This window comes from Tursiops truncatus, chromosome 8 (assembly GCF_011762595.2).
Source record: "Tursiops truncatus isolate mTurTru1 chromosome 8, mTurTru1.mat.Y, whole genome shotgun sequence".
Taxonomy (NCBI): domain Eukaryota; kingdom Metazoa; phylum Chordata; class Mammalia; order Artiodactyla; family Delphinidae; genus Tursiops; species Tursiops truncatus.
This window is the reverse complement of record NC_047041.1, coordinates 15702118-15726963: the sequence shown is the minus strand read 5'-3', so window position 1 is coordinate 15726963 and position 24846 is coordinate 15702118. Positions and strand designations below refer to the sequence as shown.

Here is a 24846-nt window from a genome sequence, read left to right as displayed (position 1 = left end):
TATACCTCTACAGCCCAATTACAACTCTGCCTCATGCTATACTTAGTTGTATTATGTGTTTATACCCTCCACTAGTTAGTAAATGGGAGGGATATCGTTTTATTTATCTTAGTCTCCACACAGTGTTTTCATACATAGCAGGGGCTCAAGAAAGGGTCACTAAATTAAACTGCAATAAAACTGCAATAAAATCCCTGGGCCAATCCTCTTGTCACCTCCTGGCTACTGGAGCCTTTTCATACTGACTGGCAGCTGGCCAGCTACTAGAGCCTCTACCTCCCAGCCAGCCCTCCTAAGGTTGTAAAAAACTTAATGATCACAAGGGGCTTAGAGGTCAGAGCCATCATCAGAATCACTATAGCTACTTCAAGGAGAGAAATCCAATACTCTCATTCATCAATGCAAAATAAATGCCTCTTCTGCCAAGTCTTCCTGAATCTCCTGTAAGAAATGTCCTCCACCTACTATCTCTGCACTCCCTTATTACTTTGTATTCCTCCTTTATTTTGGGTATTTACATATATAAATACCCTATTCTTCTAGCTCCTTAAAAATATCCTCTCTCTCTAGTAGAATATCCTCTCTCTCTAGTAAAATATCCTCTCTCCCTAGTTCCTTAAAAATACCTGTTTCATCTCTGACTCTCTCACATTACCTAGCATACTGTTTAATTTAAACACAGTAGGTACTTAACAAATGTTAACTATGAATGCAACTGCAATTAAAGCCCTACCAACTAACCTACAACTTTTGAAACCCAGTACTTTTAATTTATAAGTTAAAGTCTGCATGCACTGAAACCTGTTTTTCTTAAGAGACTGGCGATAGGTTGCTAAAAATCCCAACAAATGAGATTCAGCAGAGCAGGTATCTTTGGGAATTATCCAGAAAGAGGGCTCTTGATATATCTTTTAATTGGTTGGCAAAGACCTTCACCAGGTCCTTTCCCACGACTAGCCTTCTCTGCACAGCGAGGAAGACGTGCTGATGGAGTCTGTAATAACTAATGGACTCTGACACTGGTGTGATTGGATAGCAAAGTCCAGAAGAGTCATGGAGTATTCTGCTTGTGTTTTGAATGGAGAATGCAACAGGGCAGGCAATGAATTAAAACCACTTGATTTTAAAACTTCCTAATAAGCATCTTAAAGTACATAGGAAATCTGTCATTTTGAACAATGAATGCTCTATCTACAATTAGTAACCTTTCTATGATTTTACTCTGTCGGGCAGAAGAAGGCACAGACTTAATGGCACGAGCTTGTTTTTTAGTCTACCAAACAGGAAACCTTTACAAAGGAAACAATATTAAAGGAAACCACCTTCAGCAATGGTTATAGGCTTAGATTGCTATTAGGTGTTTATATGAGAAATGAGTGGGCAGGAATGAATGACATGATCAGGGCCTGACATCTGGAGATGCCACGTCGGGGGAAACACCTGCTTCCAGAGCATGTTACAGCCACACAGCTGCCCTCAACAGCTAGACCCAATGACCGACAGCAAGATTTCAGTAAGATTCAACAAGAAACCCCCCACCAGCAGCTCGCTCCTATTTCCTATTACAGAAAGCAAAAACCCTTTAGTCTTGTAAACCTGTCATGGGGTCTCCTCTAATCATTCCAAGTATTGTTTCTTACTCCTAACCCTAAAGCGTTGCACATTTAAGCAAAGTTTATTTTGCCATGCTTGCTATGACACTTGTTGGAATGGACTTGTTCATCTTATTTTGGCTCAGTAGCTTAGCCAAATGTCTTTCAGTCTTTACTAAAGCTTCTTATTCCTAATGTCTCTTTCATGGTCTCCAAGTTCCTCCATTATCTTCACTCATGTATTTAACATGTATTTCTGGAACCCTTCCAATCAGTAGAGCAATGTGTTGGTTCCTATGAAAGAACCAAAGGCAGAAAAGATGTTCCTATGGAAGGACTCAAAAAGAAAGCACAACTTAAGTTGAGTGGATTGGAGCTAGAGAAGCAGAGGGGGATATGGAAAGGGTTTTCTAAGTGGTGGCTGGGCAAAAGCAGAGTAAAGGCAGATCACTTGGAACTAGTGTGCTAAGTTGAAGCAACAATAAAGAAACTGCCCTGGGTATGATGTAGGGTTCACCAGAGGTATATGGCAAAAAAAAAACATTACACAGTAGCAACAGGCCAGACAAAATATAGCTTTAAGTGATAGAACAAGGACCCTAGATTTCACCATGTGGACTTTTCTTTCTTTCCTTTTCTTCTATTTTCCCCAAATTTACAAATTGTATTAGATTTCAGATACAAAGAATTTGATTATGAATTAATTATAATCTTTGGTTCCTGGCACACTCTCACCATTGCTCCACATGTGGCCTGCTTTTATTTAGACTTTTTTTCTATAGCCTTATTATTATATAAAATTCACCCATTTAAAGTGTACTTGCAGTGGTTTTTAGTGTATTCATAGAGTTGTACACCATTACCTCAATCAATTTTAGAACATTTTCATCAACCTAAAAAGAAACCCTGTACCAATGAGCAGTCACTCTCCATTTCTCCCCCCTCAACTCTCCCACCAATGCCTCCACCCTAGACAATCACTAATCAACTTTCTGTCTCTACGGATTTGACTATTCTGGACATTTCATATAAAAGCAATCATACAATATGTGATCTTTTGTGACTGGCTTCTTTCAATTAGCATAGTGTTTTCAAGGTTCATACACATTGTAGCATCTATCACTAGTTCATTCTTTTTTAATTGCTGAATAATATTCCATGGTAAGGACACACCACATTTTATGTATCCATTCATCAGCTGATGGATATTTAGGTTGATTTTTTTTTTTTGGTACTATGAATAATGTTGCTACGAACATTCACATAAGTTTTTTTGTGGATGTATGTTTTCATTTCTCTTGGGTATATACCTAGTAGTGGAACTGCTGGGTCATATGGTAACTCCATGTTTGGTCTTCTCAGGAACTGCACAAACCGTTATCTGAAGTGGCTGCAACACTTTACATTCCCATCAACAATGTACAAGGGTTCCAATTTATCCACATCTTTCCCAACACTTTTTTTTTTTTTTTTTTTAATTTTTGGCTGCATCGGGTCTTCGTTGCTGCACGCGAGCTTTCTCTAGTTGTGGCAAGCGGGGGTTACTCTTCATTGAGGTGTGCGGGCTTCTCATTGTGGTGGCTTCTCTTGTTGCGGAGCACAGGCTCTAGGCCTGCGGGCTTCAGTAGTTGTGGCGCGTGTACTCTAGAGCACAGGCTCAGTAGCTGTGGCGCATGGGCTTAGTTGCTCCGAGGCATGTGGGATCTTCCTGGACCAGGGCTCAAATCTGTGTCCCCTGTGTTGGCAGGCAGATTCTTAACCACTGTGCCACCAGGGAAGCCCCTTTCCAACACTTATTACTATCTTTTTATATTTTTAAAATTACAGCTATCCTGGGTGGGGGATTGGTTTTAATTTGCATTTCCCTGATGGCTAATGATGTCGAGTATCTTTTTTCATGTGCTAATTGGCCATTTGTATATCTTCTTTGGACAAATGTCTATTCAAATCTTTTGCCCATTTTTAAATTGGGTTAACTTTCTATTATTGAGTTGTAAGAGTTATTTATATTCCCTGGATACAAGTCCGTTGATATGATTTGCAAATATTTTCTCCCATTCCGTGGATTATCTGTTCACTTTCTTTTTTTTTTAAGAAGATGTTGGGGGGAGGAGTTTATTAATTTATTTTTGCTGTGTTGGGTCTTCATTTCTGTGCGAGGGCTTTCTCTAGTTGTGGCAAGCGGGGGCCACTCTTCATCGCGGTGCGCAGGCCTCTCACTATCGCGGCCTCTCTTGTTGCGGAGCACAGGCTCCAGACGCGCAGGCTCAGTAGTTGTGGCTCACGGGCCTAGTTGCTCCACGGCATGTGGGATCCTCCTGGACCAGGGCTCGAACCCGTGTCCCCTGCATTAGCAGGCAGATTCTCAACCACTGCGCCACCAGGGAAGCCCTGTTCACTTTCTTGATAGTGTGCTTCGATGCACAAAAGTTTTCAATTTTGATGAAGTCCAACTTATCTAGATTTTCTTTTGTAACTTATGCTCTCGGTGTCATATGTGAGAAATCATTGCCTAACCCAAGGTCACAAAGATTTACCCCTATGCTTTCTTTTAGAAGTAGTTACTTATTCTTCGTTATGCAGTGAGCACCCCTGAACCCACCACCCAAATAGAAAACTGCTATCTTAATAATCACATCTAATCATAAGCACTACCCATCCCATCCCCTGTCCTCTTCCAACCATTGATTTTCAACCCTGTGTATACATCAGAATCACCAATGTATTTAGAGTGATCCACAAACCTTACTTCAGACCTACTGGATCTCCTGGAAATAATTTAGACATCTGAATGTACACAGATAAAACAACTCTTTCCTAAGAGGTTTGAGAACCACTCTTACAGTGATGAGTCGTTAGAACTTCTGGTACGGGCAGATGCAGTAAAATTAACCTGAAAGCAAGACTAGGTTAAGTGTGACGTGAAGTGGAAGGCCCGTGAGAAAGTAGAAACAGTGAAAATGAGAAAGACAACTCAAAAATTATTTTGAAAAAAAGACTGGACAGTACTTGAGGACAGATAATAATACATGGGATGAAAAGGAGTGAAAAGTAGAGAGTAGTTGATTTGGGGAAAAAAAAATTTTTTTTTGGTCATGGGTTGAGTTTAAGAAGGTGAGTAGAAATTCAAGTGAAGATGTTCTGATGAAATGAATTGTAGTAATGAACGGATAAAAGTTTTTTGAAAGAATAAGTGGAGAAAGAAGGATGGCTGGGAATCAAGGCTTAGGAAACACCCATAGGTACTTCCTATGCTATAGGTGCAGGAATAGAAAGAAAAAGGAGCAAAAGGGAGAGAGAAATATATCATTATAATAAGAAAGCTGAGAGAGGAGAAAAACATTTCAAAGACGGAAAAGGTGGTCTGCAGCAACCATATAATGTCATCCAAGTACTGTGCAACTTTTATCTGAGGGAAAACTGTATCACATGTAATGACTCGAGACTAGAAGTGGAAAAATTCCCCTGAGAATTTTTGTTAGTTAATCTGTCTTAATGCTAAGTCATAGGAATGAACTAAGAACATAACCTAGATTCATTATGAATCATCCAGAATGTCACACTACGAATAAAATAAGGCCTTTCTTACTAAGTTGGATGACAACCAATAAATAATAATTCTGAACTATGAGTAAATTTGTTCAGGGTACTTAGAAACGAGCAATGTGGCCACGCAGCTGAGTGGCACAGACCCTGGAGAGCCAAGTATACTGGGCTGCCCTGCTTCGGCTCAGTGCCACAGTTTTCCCATTTGTGCAGCACTTTGAATTCTGTGGAATAAAAAGCCATTTTTCAAGGGACACTCTGTCAAGTGCTGTGTTTTGGTACCATGTATTTATTATCTCATTGAGATGAGCGTTATTTTTGTTTTACGTCTGGGCAAGTGAGGGTCATTAAGTAACATGTTCAAATTTAAAGTTTAAACAAACCCCAAAACTTACTAAGAACAAGGCCCAGCCTATAATTCCAGCCTGGATGCCCTCAAAGCCCACATCCACACTGTGCTTTCAGCATCAGGTATATGTTTATATTTAGGTAAATGTACATCCCATAACTATTTTTATACAACTTCCAAATTCCTTAGTTATTATATTCTACTGTTTTTCATCTTCTTCTTGACTGCCAACCCTTTGTTCTGCTTATGTAATTCCCAAAGGCATACAGGGCTTGAGACATACTGCTCCTTTACAAGTTGCTTTAAAAACAGTGCACTGAAAAGAAGAGTAGGCACTGTATATCACTGAGGAAAGGATGAATTTCTCAGTAAATGGCATAGGTACATCTGATTTTCCATATGGGAAAAAATTATATAGGACACCTTCCTCACATCATATCATAAAATTAATTCCAGGTGGATCACAGACTTAATGTAAAAGGTAAAACTACAAAGTTTTTATAAAACAATAAAGGAGACTATGTTTATAGCCTCAGGGGATGGAAGAATTTCTTAAACAAGAAACAAAAGGCACAAATCATAAAGGAAAAGATGGTAAATTCGGTTACATTAAAATTATACTAAAATGTCTGGGCCAGGAAGCACATGAGAAGCTGCTCAACATCACTAATCATTAGAGAAATGCAAATCAAAACTACAATGAGGCATCACCTCACACCAGTTAGAATGGGCATGATCAGAAAATCTACAAACAACAAATGCTGGAGAGGGTGTGGAGAAAAGGGAACCCTCTTGCATTGTTGGTGGGAATGTAAATTGATACAGCCACTATGGAGAACAGTATGGAGGTTCCTTAAAAAACTAAAAACAGAATTACCATATGACCCAGCAATCCCACCACTGGGCATATACCCAGAGAAAACCATAATTCAAAAAGACGCATGCACCCCGATGTTCATAGCAGCACTATTTACGACAGTCAGGTCATGGAAGCAACCTAAATGTCCATCGACAGACGAATGGATAAATAAGATGTGGCACATATATACAGTGGAATATTACTCAGCCATAAAAAGGAACGAAACTGGGTCATTTTTAGAGACGTGGATGGACCTAGAGACTGTCATACAGAGTGAAGTAAGTCAGAAAGAGAAAAACAAATATTGTATATTAACACATATATGTAGAATCTAGAAAAATGGTACAGATGAACCCATTTGCAAGGCAGAAATAGAGACACAGACATAGAGAACAAACGTACAGACACCAAGGGGGGGAAAGCAGGGCGGAGGGTGGGAAGAATTGGGATATTGGGATTGACATGTATAAAACAGATAACTAATAAGAACCTGCTGTATAAAAATAAATAAATAAAATTTAAAAAATAAAGTCTGTCTTGCTCATAACAAAATTATACTAAAATGTCTATTCATTGAAAGAGAGAGTGAAATGAGAAATCACGAAATGAGAGAAGTTATTTGTAACCCATAAAACAAAAGACTCGGGCTTCCCTGGTGGCACAGTGGTTGAGAGTCCGCCTGCCGATGCAGGGGACGCGGGTTCGTGACCCGGTCCAGGAAGATCCCACATGTCGCGGAGCAGCTGGGCCCGTGAGCCATGGCCCCTGAGCCTGGGCGTCTGGAGCCTGTGCTCCACAACGGGAGAGGCCACAACAGTGAGAGGCCCATGTACCGCAAAAATAAATAAATAAATAAATAAGACAAAAGACTCATATCATTATTGAAACAAAAACTCCTATAAATCAGTAAGACAGACAACCCAGTAGAAAAATGGGCAAAAGACTTACTTAAGCAGACACTTCACAAAAAAGGCCAAAGACATGAAAAGGAGTTCAATCTCATTATTAAAGACAAAATAAAAAACTAAAACCACAATGAGATAACCATTACACACTCACCAAACTGACAAAAAGTATAATGTGTAATAATACCCAGCACTACACACTACTATACAGAAGTGGATAGCTAATAGGGACCTACTGTATAGCACAGGGAACTCTACTCAATGCTCTGTAATGGCCAATATGGGAAAAGAATCTGAAGGGGAGTGGATATGTGTATATGTATAGTTGATTCACTTTGCTGTACACCTGAAACTAACACAGCATTGTAAATCAACTATACTCCAACAACAAATTTTAAAAAGAATACACAGCACTGGTGAAGACATGCAGGAATGGGAACCCTCACACAAACTGACACACCAGTTTAGCATCACCCAGTAAAATCTGAAAACAGACATACAGTACAACCTAGCAACTTTACTCCTCAGTTTATACTCTTCATTAATGTTTAAGGATGCACATTAACGTTTAAGAATGCAATGTTCATCGCAATTGTTAGTAAGAGCTCCAAACTAAAAGCAATCCAAATATCCATCAATGGATAAAATGGAAAAATAACTTGTGGTATACTTCTGTCATGGAATACTAGACAGAAATAACTGTGCCACAACTACTGAAGCCTGCACGCCTAGAGCCCCTGCTCCGCAACAAGAGAAACCACCGCAATAAGAAGCCTGCACACTGCAGCGAAGTGTAGCCCCGCTCACTGCAACTAGAGAAAGCCCACGCACAGCAACGAAGACCCAATGCAGCCAAAAATAAATAAATTTTAAAAAATGATCCACATCAAAAAATTAATAATAAAAAATAAAAAGGGATAAAGGTATGAGAACTCAGAGCTGCCCTTAGAGAACAGCTGAGAGGGTAGGAACTGGGAGTTACTTGCTGAACAGGAATCCCAGTGAAGTTTTTGTTGAAAACAGCAATAATCCTATTTGAAGAAGAGCAAACTATGAAGATGTGATATATAATGATAGAGTTTAGAGTTGTAGTTAAAAACAATTTAAAAGTAGTAAATATTTTAATGATATATAATTGCTGTCATAATATAACAGCAATTAGGTATAAATGATAAGCAGTTCACTTCATTAAAAATATTAGTATTAGTGTTATACTAATAAAATAACTACTTCTCAGTAACTCATATTAAGAGACAAAGATGGCATACATTATGTAATGGTCTGAATGTGCCCCCAAAATTCACATGTTGAAATCCTAATTCCCAAGGTGATGGTATTAGAACGTGGGAGCTTTGGGAATCGATTAGGTCATGAGGGTGGAACCCTCATGAGTGGGATTAGTGCCTTATAAAGGAGGCTCCAGAGAGACCTCTAGCCCCTGCCACCATGTGTGGACACACTGAGCAGGCTCTAGCTATGAACCAGGAAGAGGGCCTTCACCAGAAGGCAGTCATGCTGGTGCCTTGAGCTTAGACCTCCCAGCCTGGAACTGTGAGCAGTAAACTTCTGTTGTTTATGAGCCATCTAGTCTGTGGTATTTTATTACTGCAGCCCGAATGGACTAAGACGCCTTACTCATAGTTTAAAAATCAATTTTTGTCTATACTGTCACTGTCTCCCCTAAGTGAACAAGAGCTGCTATCAAAGAACGACACTGAAGAGACTTAGATTTTCCTTCTTTTCCTTCCGTATGTCTAACTTAAGATAAACAGGCTTGATATACTAGCGAATCAAAAAACATGGACGGCCAGAAGAGAGGGGAGGGAAAAAACTCAAAAAAATGGGATAGTAAAAAACAGAACAACACGTAGGTAACTGAGAGTTAACCTAATCTTGGCAAATCTTTCTGATAAATAATCTTAACTCTCCCCTAACTAGAAGATATTTTTTTTCTGCTTATAACATTTTAATTATTCAAATCCCAGTGGTAAGAAGCCAGTGGACGGACAGAGGCTAAACATGTCTTTATCACCTCAGGCACTCTGTATTCAGCCACTATTTTCTTTTAGCTTTCCAGAACTACCGTCCTAAGGAATACTAAAGTGCTGCATGGCCCCAGCTCATGTCAGCCCAGGATGGTTCTAACCAGGGGGCACAAGGAAAATAAACTACGGCATCACAAGCTCACACGGCGGCGTCACAAGGCGAAGGTTGGAGAATGCTGGTGCAGTACAAAGGGAAACGCAGAAGCAGGGCAACGTCCACAAGAATAAAAAATGAGAACAAGAACAACAAAAATAACATAGAAACTTAAGGCAAAGAAGAGAACAGATTCAGTGCATGTTCAAAATGATAAGTATATAAACTCTAGTTTTGAACTGTACTGATAATGTCAAAGAAAGGAAGGCGGGGAGTAAACACCACAGCCCTATCAAGAATTTCTGTGCTCTTACAACAATATGGGAGAGCTTAAAATTATGTAATTATGTTATATCATGTAAATTATGTTAAATTATGTAAATTATGTTATATCTATTTGATATGCAATCATTAAAAATGATTACATAGAACAGCATAGGGAAAATATTTACCATAAAGGATAAAAACTACACGTAAAATTGTACATACAGTGACTATAATTATAAAAAAGCATGCATAGAAAAAAAAATGCGTTCAAAATGGTAAGTTTTGGAGGTGAGATTCCAGTTTGAGTACTTAAAAATCTTTTGTTGTTCTTTAAATTTCCTATAGTATGCTTATATTATTGCTTTATTATTCTGTATTAAAAATTTTTGTTTTAAAAATAAAGACTTGAATAATAAGAACTAAAACACTGAGCAGTTAGTTTCAGAAAATTCTCAGGTACAAAGATGCCATAAAGATACTTTATATCCCTTCCTCTTTATTTATTGGCAACAGGAAAAAAATTATGACCTACAGAATCAACATTAAAATGATGAATATTCTGAAGAGTTACAGAAGGAAAGGGAGAAACAAGAGAAGAAACTGGTTGAAGTGAATACTCACACCCACACAACAGAAGCCATATGGGTGGAGTTGTTCTCTTCATGTGGCCTACGGTCATTTATTTCTCCACTCATAAGTGGCTCCTAACATAATTTGTTAGGTCTCTTTTCCAACCCCCAACACCCTGGTTGGTTAGCATTTGTCTGCAGGCTAGAATGGTATCTTACATCCCCTTAATACAGAGCAGCAGACTAATTGGAACCATATGTCTGTCTTCTAGGGATGGTTTAAATACCAGAGCTTTACTATCCATTTTGAGACTTGAAATCCTTTGTTCTAGGCAAGATCAGGAGGCTGGGGCTATACCTGGCAGTGATACTGTAGCCCTAAAAGTTAAGTATATCAACAACTGGGTATGTCTATGCGGCAAGGGGAAAGAGGGAATGGGTGGCACGAATTTAAAAATCAGGACAACTGCAAGAGGAAATTTTCTTACTTGGTCCACCACCTCAGAGTAATACCCTTGACTTCTTTTTTGGCTGACCAAGGAGCAACCCGAAGCAGATATAACAGATTAGGCGCAGCCTGCAGCCAGTTCCAAATGTTCACAGTGTCTGTGAAGGTGGTACAGTAGTACAGCTACAAGTGGCAGCCAACCCCTTCAGGAGTAACTTGTGCTTCATTTCACTTCCTCGTTGTGATAAGTAAGCTTGGAAGTACGGGGCAGAGGAAAAACGTGAAGTGGGAAAATAATTACTTATCCTAAATAAACCACCTCACCAGAAAATACCGAGACAAGATCCTTCCTGTTTGTTTTGTTTTGTTTTGTTTTTGCGGTACGCGGGCCTCTCACTGTTGTGGCTTCTCCCGTTGCGGATCACAGGCTCTGGACACGCAGGCTCAGCGGCCATGGCTCATGGGCCCAGCCGCTCCGCGGCATGTGGGATCTTCCCAGACCGGGGCACGAACCCATATCCCCTGCATCGGCAGGCAGACTTTCAACCACTGCGCCACGAGGGAAGCCCCCTTCCTGTTTTAAAATCTGAAAGCTTCTGAGGACTCATAACCCCAATGCTGCACTTGCAAGTAAAGACAAAGATCAAGAATAGAAATAATTTAGGGCCCTGATTAACTTCTCAGTGGACTAATAAGTACGGGGTGTGGGCCACAAGCTGTCAGGTATTCTAGCTAGAAATGAATTGACAAATCAAAGATCAAGACCTGTAAAAGAACACTTTATAAACAGGATTTAGACCGTTATATGGACTGTTAAGATAGAACATGACACGGAAGAGGAACTAACCTTGTTTTTCCTACACAATATTACTAGCCTAGAAATCATGTGACCCAAAAGCTTTATTTGGATTTGAACACAAGAGTCAACTGTGTGAATCTCAAAATATTGGTAGTGACAAAGGATGAGTTTCAAAGTTCCCAGGAGTCTCAATATTAGTTTGCTCTTAAAAATGGGTCTGGGAAGTCCTGAAGTGTTTAGCAATCCCTTCAACCTTTGGCTGAACTTCCTAACTAGGAGCTAATAGAGAAGTAATGCCAAAAACTACTGACTCACAGCCTGAGCATTTATACTCAAGAGAAATTCCTTCATGGGAAAAAAAAAAAAAAAATCAAGTAATCAGCTTATCTGGGAAGGGGGGCATTTGGTTTAGTTTAAGAAACCAGGGGAGGTCAGAATTGGAGGAGGGGACAGGTAATATTCAGGAGGTTGAAAGAATATATGTACCTTCTTGGTAATGCGTTAGGTATTAGAGGACCATTCTGTTGCAGCTCCTACTATTGCACCATATACAGGGCTCTTACACAGCTATCACTTAATCTTAGCAATCTCCTGACCCTCCACAACTTCTGAGCACTGTGTATCATACAGCATGATGACTACCTCCGTGGAAAATGAAAGTTTAAAAACAAAAATGCTGGAGCAGCATTACATTGGTATTTTCAATGAATGACATGTATTTGCCCCCAAAGTTTTAAAAATATCTTAGCAGTTAGGATCACTGAACTCAGCTATTTTTAAATGAGGTAATAAACAAATCCCCTCCACTCTTAACATAGATAGCACTACCCCAACCCTTCTCAGGAAAGGCAAAAACCCCTCACCAACACGGGATCTTTTAATCAAACTCAGTATTGAGTAGATGTATAAAGGAAAAGGTTATAATAAGACCTTTTCTATAAGACCTACAAACAATATTCACTGGAATTCTTGAAAACGTTAATGCATACTATTGCAATTATGATTCTAAAGTGATTCATATCACTTAGAAAAATAATAGTCCAATCATTCAATCAAGTAAGTTTCTAATCCTGATAGGTGAGCACACTATACAAATTTTTAGTGTGCCTTTTATGGACCATAATGAATCAAGGTCCCCTTAACTTCTCAACAGAAACTAAAGATACCAAATGGAAATACAGTATATAGGTATAACAATAATATTTTCCAAATTAAAAATTAAGGCATATGGTCTGATAAGCAGAAGGCTACTTTTGGAGAAAAGAAGGTACGATCACATATAAGATTCTCAGTTGTCACCTAGAAACTAAGCAGGCAAGAAAATACCATCTTAGGTTAAGCCTAACAGAATAGAATAAACATAACTCAAATGAGAGGAAACATCTGAACAGTAACCCACCTAAAAGGTAAGGTGTAAATATACTAACAGGAGTAGGATACGCCCCAAGTTTCTGAGGGACCATTAGTGCATCAAGGGGCAAACAACATAATCACACATCTAACAATATAATTATATGCATAAATTGAGTTTTAAGCAAAAGTTTAGGGGCAATTGGTATATAATAGAGGAGAAAGGCTTTCCTGAAAAAGAGTCTATCAAGAGCTCAGAGAATCTCTCAATCTGATTAAAAAGATCAAGGTCATATTTGGACTAGAATGTTAAGAAAACTAACCTATTTAATTGTACAAGTACTCGGTATTTTCCAACTTTTCTGACTCTCAAACTTCTTTCAAAGGAATATATTATCCTAAAAACCTTGCAAGAAAGAAATTTTTAAAATAACTTTGTCAAAAAAAAAAAAAAAACTTTGTCATTTTTATGTGATTTATGATAAAGAAGTAATTTAAGTAAAATATTTTATATTAGTACATTATTAAAATTGACTTAAAAGTTCATTATAAATAATATTTATCAACAAAATGAAAAGGCAACCTACTGAATAGGAGAAAATATTTGCAAATCATATATCTGATGAGGGGTTAATATCCAAAATACATAAAAAAACTCATACAACTCAGTAGCAAAAAAACAATTCAATTTTTTAAATGGACAGAAGATCTGAATAGACATTTTTCCAAAGAAGACATGCAGATGGCCAAGAGGTACATAAAAAGATGCTTAACATCACTAATCACCAGGGAAATGCAAATCAAAACACCTGTTAGAATGGCTATTACCAAGAAGACAAGAAGTAACAAATATTGGTGAGGGTGTGGAGAAAAGGGAACTCTTGTGCACTGTTGGTGGGAATGTTTACTGGTGCAGCCACTATGAAAAACAGTATAGAGGTTCCTCAAAAAATTAAAAAGAGAACTACCATATGATCCAGCAATTCCACTTCTAGGTATTGATCTAAAGAAAATGAAAGCACTGGGAATTCCCAGGCAGTTCAGTGGTTAGGACTCCTTGCTCTCAGTGCTGAGAGCCCAAGTTTGATCCCTGGTTGGGGAAATAAAATCCCATAAGCCGCGTGACGTGGCCAAAAAAAAAAAAAAGAAAAGAAAATGAAAGCACTAATTCAAAAAGACATCTGCATGCTCATGTTCATCGCAGCATTATTTACAATAGCCAAGATATGGAAACAACCTCAGTGTCCATTGACAGATGAATGGATTTTAAAATGTAGTATATGTATACAGTGGAATATTATTCAGTCATAAAAAAATAAAACAAAATCTTGTCATTTAAAAAATATTAAATAGTTATATTCACTTTATTTCTTGTTTTTTCTTTTTCCATTATGGTGTATTACAGGATATCAAACATACTTCTCTGTCTATACAGTAGAACCTTGTTGTTTATCCATTTTATATATAATCGTTTTCATCTGCTAAACCCAAACTCCCAATCCATCCCTCCCCTCAGCCCCCTCCCCCTTGGCAACCACAAGTCTGTTCTCTATGTCTGTGAGTCTGTTTCTGTTTCATAGATAAGTTCATTTGTGTCATATTTTAGATTTCACATATAAGTGACATCATATGGTATTTGTCTTCCTCTTCCTGACTTACTTCACTTAGCATGATAATCTCTAGGTCCATCCATGTTGCTGAAAATGGCATTATTTTACTTTTTTTAAATGGCTGAGCAGTATTCCAGTATATATATATATATATATACCACATCTTTCCTATCCATTCAGCTGTCGATGGACATTTAGGTTGCTTCCACGTCTAGGCTATTGTAAATAGTGCTGCTATGAACACTGGGGTGCATGTATCTTTTCTTTTCTTTTTTTTTTAAACATCTTTTTTGGAGTATAATTGCTTTACAATGGTGTGTTAGTTTCTGCTGTATAACAAAGTGAAACAGCTATACATATACATATATCCCTATATCTCCTCCCTCTTGCGTCTCCCTCCCACCCTCCCTATCCCACCCCTCTAGGTGGACACAAAGCACCGAGCTGATCTCCCTGTGCCATGCGGCTGCCTCCCACTAGCTATCTATTTCACATTTGGTAGCATATATATGTCCATGCCACCCTCTCACTTCATCCAAGCTTACCCTTCCCGCTCTCCATGTCCTCAAGTCCATTCTCTATGTCTGCGCCTTTATTCCTGTCCTGTGGGGTGCATGTATCTTTTCGCATCATAGTTTTGTCTAGATGTAAGCCCAGGAGTGGGATTGCTGGATCATATGGTAACTCTATTTTTAGTTTTTTGAGGAACCTCCACACTGTTTTCCATAGCGGCTGTACCAATTTACATTCCCACCAACAGTGCAGGAGGGTTCCCCTTTCTCCAAACCCTCTCCAGCACTGGTTATCTGCAGACTTTTTAATGATGGCCATTCTGACTGGTGTGAGGTGGTACCTCATTGCAGTTTTGATTTGCGTTTCTCTAATAATTAGCGATGTTGAGCATTTTTTCATGTGCCATGTGTGTCAACTATGTGTACCTGAAATGCCTTTTTAATGAAGGTACATTAATTTTTCATTTGTAAAAGCTCCAGTCTTAGGAATAGGATTCAGAAGAGAGAATTTTCCAAACTCCATTTTCCCAAGGGTCAATATACGTTAAAGTTCCTTAGCCCCTGCTAGTTGAGGGTCCTATACCATTTCAGGGTGAGAGCACAAGGGTGAGGCGTTATGATTCCTAGGCTCTACTAGGGCCCGAATTTGGGAAAGTCACATGGCCTCTCTGGGTCTCAATTTACTACCCATCAATCAGGGAGGCGTACTGAAAGATTACCTAAACAAAGGGTGTTAGGATAATGACATAAAATTTGGGATTGACACGATGAATATTCGTAACTACTTTTTGTGACCTGTCAGGGACATTCTCAATCACCAGACTATGGAAGGGGCCTCAGAAATCCAAGGCTTCCAACCTTTGTTTTGAGATACAGATATGACTGTATCTTAGCATATTCATACTGGCGGTGAAAGGTCAATAGACTTACCAAATGTTTTAGTTTCTCACTTTTAAAAAATGAAGTAGTCTAGATCTCACTGCATTAAAGGTCAAAAATTTCCACAGTACCTCAAATCCATGCACTGTGGAAATTCTTTCCAAAATATTGGCTTTGCTGTAGCTGAACTTCAGATCTTTGCTGTCTACTGATTGCCAACTAAAACAATAACACCGGAGTGGAAACCATCTCATGGAGGCCATTCTGGGAGTCGACATTTAAAGAAAAAAGTTTCCAACTTCCTTAGGTTAAAAAAAAAAAGTTTCCACAATTTTCAAAACATTCTCATAACGTCTGAGTATTTCAAATAACTTTGCTTCAGGGAGTAAGCCAGCTACATTTAGGCAATCTTTTATAAATACAGAAATTTCTCTAGTAAATTTTTAAGGACAAGAATTAAAATTCCTTTTGAATAGCAGTACATCAACCATTAAAAATAAGGCAACACCAGTTTGACAGCTTAATATAATCCATCAATAAGAAAATCTGATTTCTCTATTTCTAAACATATCTCTGACTGGAAGTTCCCTCTTCCTGGCCCAGAGATGTGACTGGTTACCCAGTCCCAGAAATTCCTCCTCTGCTCACATCTCTTGTATTTGTTGCCCTTTTCTTCCTTCCCACATCCACTGCCACCACCCGTATGCAGGATTTTACCATTTCACAGCCTTTTAACTGATCTTCGTATTGCTTTCCTGTCCCCTCTCCCTACTCCCACCCTTTTTTCCTTATCCACCCTGAATCTGATTTATTAAGCCTGGTATTCAAACAATTTCACAATTTAGTACAAATACCTCCCCTTCCTGCCTTCTCAGGCATGACTCCTCGATCCTTCCCTCTCACCAAGCTTTTCTGCAGATATGCTGTGTGCATTCTACTGCTGCCCATGCTTCTCCAACTCAGCTTCCCACTGTAACCAAAATAAAGCCCCAAATCCTCACCATGTGCACAGGTCCCCAGGCGAACTGGCCCTTGCCAGCTCTCTCATCCCATCTTTCCACTCCCGGCCTTATTTATTATCCTCAGCCATGCTAAACTTTCTCTTACCCCCTAAATATGCTGAATTCACCTCTCGCAGGCCTTTGCCTTGCTCTTCCTTCTGTTTGGAAGGCTCTGACTATCCTCGTTATCCTCTCACAAGTCGTTCTATCAGACTACCCGATATTACCATTTTCACAGCCCTTATGAGAGCTTGTTTATGTGTTTACTGTCTATCTTTCCCCATCAGAACATTAGTTCCAAGGGACTATTTTAATCGCTGCTGTATTCCCAATGTCTGCACACAGCAGGTGCTTTACTAACATTTGCTTACTGACTAATCCTACTGGCATTCTCTCCTTGACACCTATCCTTAACGAGTTCTATTCATCCTTTAAGACTCACCTCAAGTGCTATATTCTCAAAAGGGTGTTTCTGTCCTCATCACCACTATGTAAAGTTCAGATCAACAAAGTTATTGAGCACCTACTATACAACAGGTACAATAAATGGGATATGCTTACAGTCCCTGTGGCATCTGTAATCTAATGAAATTCTGCAAACTAAAGTGGTTTCTCCATCCTCTGAACTCCTGTGGTGACCGGACTATACAATTAACGTGATAATGAATCATGATGTGCTCTGTAACATCTCTCCTATTGTATCAAACTGCAGTTTGGTAGCTGTTGGCCATGCTGTCACCCAGGGATACAACCGATGTGCTAAGAGAGCCATGTTGTGCCTCCTCCATCCTGAATCTGCTCCTTTGTGGATCCTCACACATCTGAGGCACAAAGTGAAAGGTTAGAGACCAAGAACCCTATTCTTTTCCCAGCGTTGAATTCTCTACATGAAAGCGATTTGCACGAGTGCTCTTTATAAGAAATTCAAACGTTTAGCAAGTTAAAGGTGTTTTGGAAACTCTAGTGTTTTCTAAGCAAGACATATTTGCATGCCAAATATGTTGAAATTAAATGATATACGTGAAAATGCTTTGCAAAGTACTTCTTATATATGTAAAGCATAATTTTGGTGTTATTTAACTTTTCAAAGCTCTAAGCATTTGCTGCCCACATAGACTGTAAATTCTTGAGGGCGGGAGTCATGTTCTGAGCCTTCTTTTTTCTGTCCAGTGATACCGGAGCAAAAAGCCTTTGTTAAGAACAGTGAAGATTACAGATAGCCACTACAAATTCTTCGTTCCAGACTTGGCAACTGTGCCTTTCAGAAATAAAATTCTTTATTCTGAAAACAATCAATGCTTATGCTGGATTACTAATGATAGAAACATCTTTCAAATAATTCTACAGAAGATAGGTTTGTGACCAGCATTAAGAAGAAAGCATTAAAACCAGAAAAAAAAAAAACCAAACTATTCACCTGAGCTTCATTCTCTCTAGAACTAGCACTAGAACAAAAATTCATAGGTAAGAATTTAATCACAAAAACTCTTAAACAATGGAATGATGTTGAATCTTTTAATATCTGTAACTGAAACTTATCTCTCGTGTCCTGGGAACACATATTCACTTGAAGAGGGCTAACATGGGCTTTTATAATAGCTAGATTTTTATAGTAGTACCAAGTATTACATGTAAATTGTCACATTACTTCATACAAAAAGTAAACATAAATTCCTGTAAACACAAACATCCCCAGAACAACTTATTCATCTACTTTTGAACAGGATGCATAATCTTTTCATCGAAACCACTAGGTAAATATTGGATAAGGAAAACATGAATTCCTTAAATTTCCTGATCTGAATTTTTATTAATTCCAAGTTAATTTGCTACTATAACATATACGATGATTTTTAAAATGAGGTACTTAAGACTAACAATATTTTAAATAAAATAAAAAAACCCTCTTTTCTCTCTCATGTGTTTCTTTCATATACAGTAGTTCTTTCTTACTGAGATTTATAATAATTCATCAAAAAGACTACTGAAAAGATCAGGGATCTGAAAGTTACTTTTAGCTTTCAGAATAAAAAGTTGATTTCATTACTTATCTGAACTTATCCCATCAGAACCATCCAACCTACCTCTCTAAAATTAGTCATGCTGTAGTCAGCTTCAACTAGAAGCGTTCCTCCCACTGGTCCATTAAGTTCAAAGAAGGCCTGGCTGATGAGAACGGGTATTCTATCCAATTTATGTGTAGGAAGGGAAGTTCAGGCAATGACTGAGAAACTGAGTAATGACAGCATGTAGGAAAGAATGCAAACAAAGACAATGTCAGATGCTGTAGCAGAGCACAAAGCTAGGGGCGCTCATTTAGTCTTTGCTTTGCTCTGAAAACAAATAATAAAAATGCAGACTTTAGGTTAATGAAATAAAAATCTTGACAAAATATATGCATTAATACACAGAGAGCCCAAGGCTGGCTGTCAGGACCCCTAGGAGTCTGTAATTACACACCAACAGGTAGAGACTCATCTTGTGACTGCATGGGTTTGTTTTTAACCATTAACAAAGGAAAGTATTTAAAAATCTCCTTACCCAAATATTTGTCAGTAGAGTTTCTAAATTCAATTATCACCAACCCCTGCTTTTCAAACTTGGCTTCTCAATGCAAAAACTAAAAGCCGTACAAATTTCCCTTAACTAAATCAAAATGATTCTAAATTCAAAATCAAGAACCAAGGAAGCATAAAAACTTTTTCTTAGTCTTTGGTCAGTGAAGGTAGACTAAGACTGTAGCAGAAAAAGAGGGCCTTCTTTTTTTTTTTTTTTTTTTTTTTTGTGGTACGCGGGCCTCTCACTGTTGTGGCCTCTCCCGTTGAGGAGCACAGGCTCCGGACTAGCAGGCTCAGCGGCCATGGCTCACGGACCCAGCCGCTCCGCGGTATGTGGGATCTTCCCGGACCGGGACACAAACCCGTGTCCCCTGCATCGGCTGATGGACTTTCAACCACTGCGCCACCAGGGAAGCCCTGAGGGCCTTCTTTTAACTCACTACCCTAATCAAAAATCCAAAGAACCCTACAGTAACATTTGTGGTAGGCTGAATAACAGCCCTTCAAAGACATCCTTGCCCTAATCCATGGAACTTGTGGATGTGTTATCTTCTTTTGCAGATGTGGTTAGGTTAAGGATCTTGAGCTGGAGAGACCATCCTGGTTCATCCAGGAGGGCCCAACGTAATCACAAGGGTCCTTACAAGAGGGAAGTAAGAGGATCAGATTAGGAGTGGGAGATGTGACAATGGAAGCAGGAGGTGGAAGTGTGATGTAAGGCCTGGAGCCAAGGAACGCAGGAGGCCTCCATGAGCTGAAAAAGGCAAGGAGATGAATCCTCCAAAGCCTCCAGATGGAACCAGTTCCACCAATACCTTGGTTTCAGCCCCACAGGATTCATTTCAGATTTCTGACCTCCAGAACTATAAGATAAACTTGTAGTGTTTCAAGCCACTAAGTGTGTGGTAATTTGTTACAGCAACAATAGATAACACATTTTATTATACTTTTAGGGATTGTGAAGCTTAGTAGGTGTTATTACCATTAATTTAATTGAAACTACAATGAATAATTACAAAAGAGGGTTTGCAATTGTCAGGCCTTTCCACCCTACCCACCCTCGTGAGCACTGTCAGCATCTAGAGAGCTTTAGAGAATATAAACCAGACGTCAGGGCAAAGGAAAAACATGATTTCACGTAAGATAAAGAAAGCTTCTAATTCCTGTCTACTACGTACTGAGCAAATACAGAACTCAAAGAGCTTACAACTATAAAAGTTCTAATCAGCCCAACTTAGATAAACAAAAGGCTAGGTGACATTCCGAGGATGTAAAAGTAGAGCCTGGCAAGTGAGCAGTTATGTACACAAAAGACACTGTCAGAAGAATCAACAACCTACAAGGGTTCACATAGGTACTTTGACCTATAATATAATATATATTTGAACTCTCAGTTCCCACCCAGTTAAGGAGGGAATCTTCAGAATTGCTTCTTACCTAGGCTTTTCAAGACAGTTATATTCTAGCTAAAGTTCTGTTTTCTATATGAGATTCCAGTCCTTTTTTATCTGGAAGACGAGGGACATACAGTGCAATACCAAAAACTGTCAGAAAAACAAAAATGGTTTATTTTCATATTTATAGTTTCTATATAAACTGCAGTCACTTTCTTCTATCAATAGGTGGTGAGCTTGTATTGGTTAGGCAAATGCTGACAGTTTACTACAATTGAAGTATGAGTAGAGTGAGGCAGTGAAAAGTGCTTTTTTAGGCACTGTCAGATGAGCAGATGAATGAAATTTGAGGATAAAAAGAGATGGACTGCCTTTAAACCACTGTAAGATCTATTCTTCTTAAATGATCATAAAACCACAGTCTTAAGAATAAGCATGCTCTATATCAGCAGTGACACAAATCAACCTTCTCAAGTGAAGGTGAGAAGGCACACAATTTTATCAGTTTTTTTTTTTACTAATTTATTCTATATTTTATTCCTTATTCAAAAATTACTTTTTCTTCTTTCTTCCCAACCCAGTTGCATCCCAAACTACATAAAAAAATAGCATCAATGTATTTTGAAAGCTTAGTAATTTTCAAGCCACACACACACAAAAATCCTTTTTATAATACTTCTTTCTGAATAGATAAAACAGATAATCCCTTGCTTTAAGAACCTTGAAGGAAAAGCTGCTTCACTCCTATTTCACATCCTCAGCATACTTCTCACCTGCTATTTTGATATTCAGATTGGCATCCAGTAGCAAATTTTCAGCTTTTAGATCACGATGAACAATATTCCGACAGTGACAAAAATAGACAGCTGCGACAATCTGTTTGAACTTCCGACGGGCCTCCTTTTCTGCCATTCTGCCATGGGCCACCAGGTGGTCTGCGGCGAAGAAGAATACCATCAGTTCTTGTTTTGGGACAGTGGTATAATTTCAAGAGGTAGACAGAAGGAGTGATACAAGTGGGCCCAGCAAATGAATGAGTCAAAGAAGTAAAACAAACAAATGGAAAACAATACACTTACAGTCCTGATTTGTATCTATAAAAATTCATTAGTAATGAGCACCCAAACTTCGTTAAGTATAAATCCCATTACACATACATATGCATAAGAATACACTCGCCCTACCATAAGGAAGGAAGAGCTGTGAGGGATGCACATAATGGTTTTCTTCAAGGATTGTAACACTCAACACCTTCCTGTGCATATCTCCGTTGCAAAAGATTATACAGCAAACATGCACATGAAGATACACAGCAAACATGCACATGAAGATAAGTATCAGCAATATTTCCTGTGCTAAAGGGTGAGTCAAAAAGCAGAGTCACAATAATCAATCACTTTAGGAAAGAATAGACAGAAATTAGTCATTGCTGAGAGGGGAAAACCTGCTTTATATAGGATTCTGTTTAGGCTAATATCTCTTCTGCTTTCTCAAAGGTTTACAGTTTGACATAAAAATGTACTTATTTGGTGACTATTATCTGGAATGCACAGTAATATGCCTGCATCTTTACATTTGCATTTACTGTGCTTACCAAATATTTTTAAAACTATGTTATTAATTTTTACAGATAACATCAATAGAAAACCATGTGAGTTTCTACCACTTTAAATGAAATAATTTCATTGGCTATGTCACTAAGGTATAACAAAAGAATTTACATGTGATTAACTTTGTAATTCTATAAATCAGGCTATCCTCTATATTTAAAAAGGAATTGATTGACATATAATCAATGTCATAAGTTCTATAACACTTTTCTAATAGTGGAAGTACGGTTATATTGAACCAATGACATACATATCTTTAACCCAGTTCTTCATCTGACAGCATATACGGATCACGACAGCTGATGGCATCAGAAATGTCAGTGACACAGTTTGCTCTGTTTGAAATCTGTAATAGCTCATCAGCACTATCCTTAAATCAACTGATCTAGCTGGAAAAAAGACACATTTGCCATCATAAGCAACCTGAGATAGTGGGAAAGTGGAAAATTAGACAATATAAGTGTATTATTTTTTGTTTTTTAATAGTACTTTCAGTAATACTACCCAATTGTTTTGGCACCATCTCCATCCCCCATGGGACAAGTCAGGTGAATCTTTTCTTCATCACAAAGAAGAACTTTGAGATAAAACATATGCACCAGTAATGACTGACAAGATTAACAGTTTAGGACACGAAATGGAGTGGGGGTGGTTTGAAGAAGGGGGCAAAATGACAATCCACCCACATATCAGATTTTCAAATAATTCAAAGTACATTCTGACCACAACGGACATTAAACTTTGGAGACCAAATACATTAGTAATTTTAACAACGTTATAAGTAGTTTATTTAAATTATTAAGAAAGACCCCTCAAAGGAGTTGTTATAATTGTTAGAGTTATCAATGACCCACACATAAGATCTTTGAAGCATTTCCCTCAAAAACAATCATTATTATGGCCAAGATCACCAATTTGGTAGAAAGAAAGAGAAAATAAGAAGTCTTTAGCTTAGATGTTAAAAGGACTAGGATACAGCTTTCTACAGGAGTTTAGAGGTGGTGATAAGTGAGCTCACACTCTGGTATGTTTAGGCTTCTGGTGAGATCTGTCAAATGAATTTCAAACAACACAAGGTCCCCAACTAGGGACAGGGAGTGAATACAAGCTGTTGAAGAATTGGATGTCCATCAGATGTGGACACCATGCTCCACTTGAAGAGGCCATTCTCTCTAACAGTACCTGCTCCTTTGACCCACTATTTCTCTTCACCCAAGGCCTAATTATTCTAATAATGTGCTTTAGCTGCTAAATCTTGTCTAATTAAAGAGCTTTGAAGAGACAGCTATTCTTGAGAAATACAAAAATAAACCCTTATGAAGGTTTACCCTCAGAAGCTCATTTGGCCAAGCCACCCATTAATTAAAATGCCCAGGAGACATTCATCTGGCAGTAAATACTAATTACCAGAACACATCAAAGTGCTTCTTAAATACAACAGAATGATTAATTTAGCAATTTCCAAAATAAGTGATTTTCTTTTATTAAAAAAACCTCTTTGTATTTTCTAAGTACTTTGTTTTCCTAAAATGATTGGAAAGTTCTCAAAAATGTTACATAGGCCAGGAGCTGGTAGAATGCAGCCTAGTTCTGTTTTATCTCTACAATGACACATCGGTTGTCCTTGGATGAATCATTTATACTGCCAATATTGCCACCTCTTGATCTGCTAAACAGAAATAAATTCTGTTACATGCTATGGCCAAAGAAAGTATAGCATATTTGGGAATAAACTTGTACTTTGACTAAGAGTTAACATATATGACATAATTTTAACTTTCAAAGACATTAAAAAGCTATTTTTTAAAAAGGTCCACTCATTACTACACAAATACTATGTCAGCATTTGGTTAATAGATCATAAGGATCTTTGTTCAGGATTCTGTAATGCTTGAAAGTGATTATTATTATACACCAATTGTACTGTTACACGGTTCTGGTTACAAGGTATTTGTGATAGCACACTGGGTAAAATGGCTTAAACTATATAGTACTTTCCATAAAGATACCTACAGTATCCCTACAGCTAAGAATATAAAGAAGATACACAATTTACTTTTTTAAAAAATGTGTTGCCTGCAAACGTCAGATGTTTCTTACTAGCCATTGTGTTTGATGTTTAAGTTCTTTCTTCTTTGGGAACGTTGTGCTCTTCCCCACATACAGGACCTTCATACTGGCTCAATGTCATTCAGACTTTAGCCTCTGCTTTTATTTTTGCCCATCTTATTACCACCACCACCACCCCCCCCCCCCCCCCCCCCCCCCCGCCTCCAGCCCCTGTTAGTTTGCTTTCAGTGTAAACCTACAGGGTCTAGTGGGTGTGCCAGGAAGCCAGCAGCCTGCAGCGGTTTTTGGTCCCTGCTGAAATTGCCTTTCAGCTGCCTGCTGACAAATGGCTGCTTTATGTTCATGTGTGCTCCATAGGCAGGCAGCAAAAATTCTTCAAGTTCAAATAT

At 38.4% G+C, this 24846-nt stretch overlaps 1 protein-coding gene across 5 annotated transcripts in view; it reads right to left on the bottom strand.

The window, feature by feature from the left end:
- SIK3 (SIK family kinase 3) overlaps positions 1-24846 on the bottom strand; it is a 247332-nt gene that overhangs the window by 53501 nt on the left and 168985 nt on the right. For all 5 annotated transcript variants that reach the window (XR_012333315.1, XM_019941850.3, XM_019941852.3 and 2 more), the window contains exon 4: positions 21551-21712. Coding sequence is in view for 4 of the 5 variants with exons in the window: in XM_019941850.3 (XP_019797409.2) it covers positions 21551-21712 (162 nt within the window). In the remaining variant the exon portion in view is untranslated. The remainder of the gene's footprint in view (positions 1-21550; positions 21713-24846) is intronic.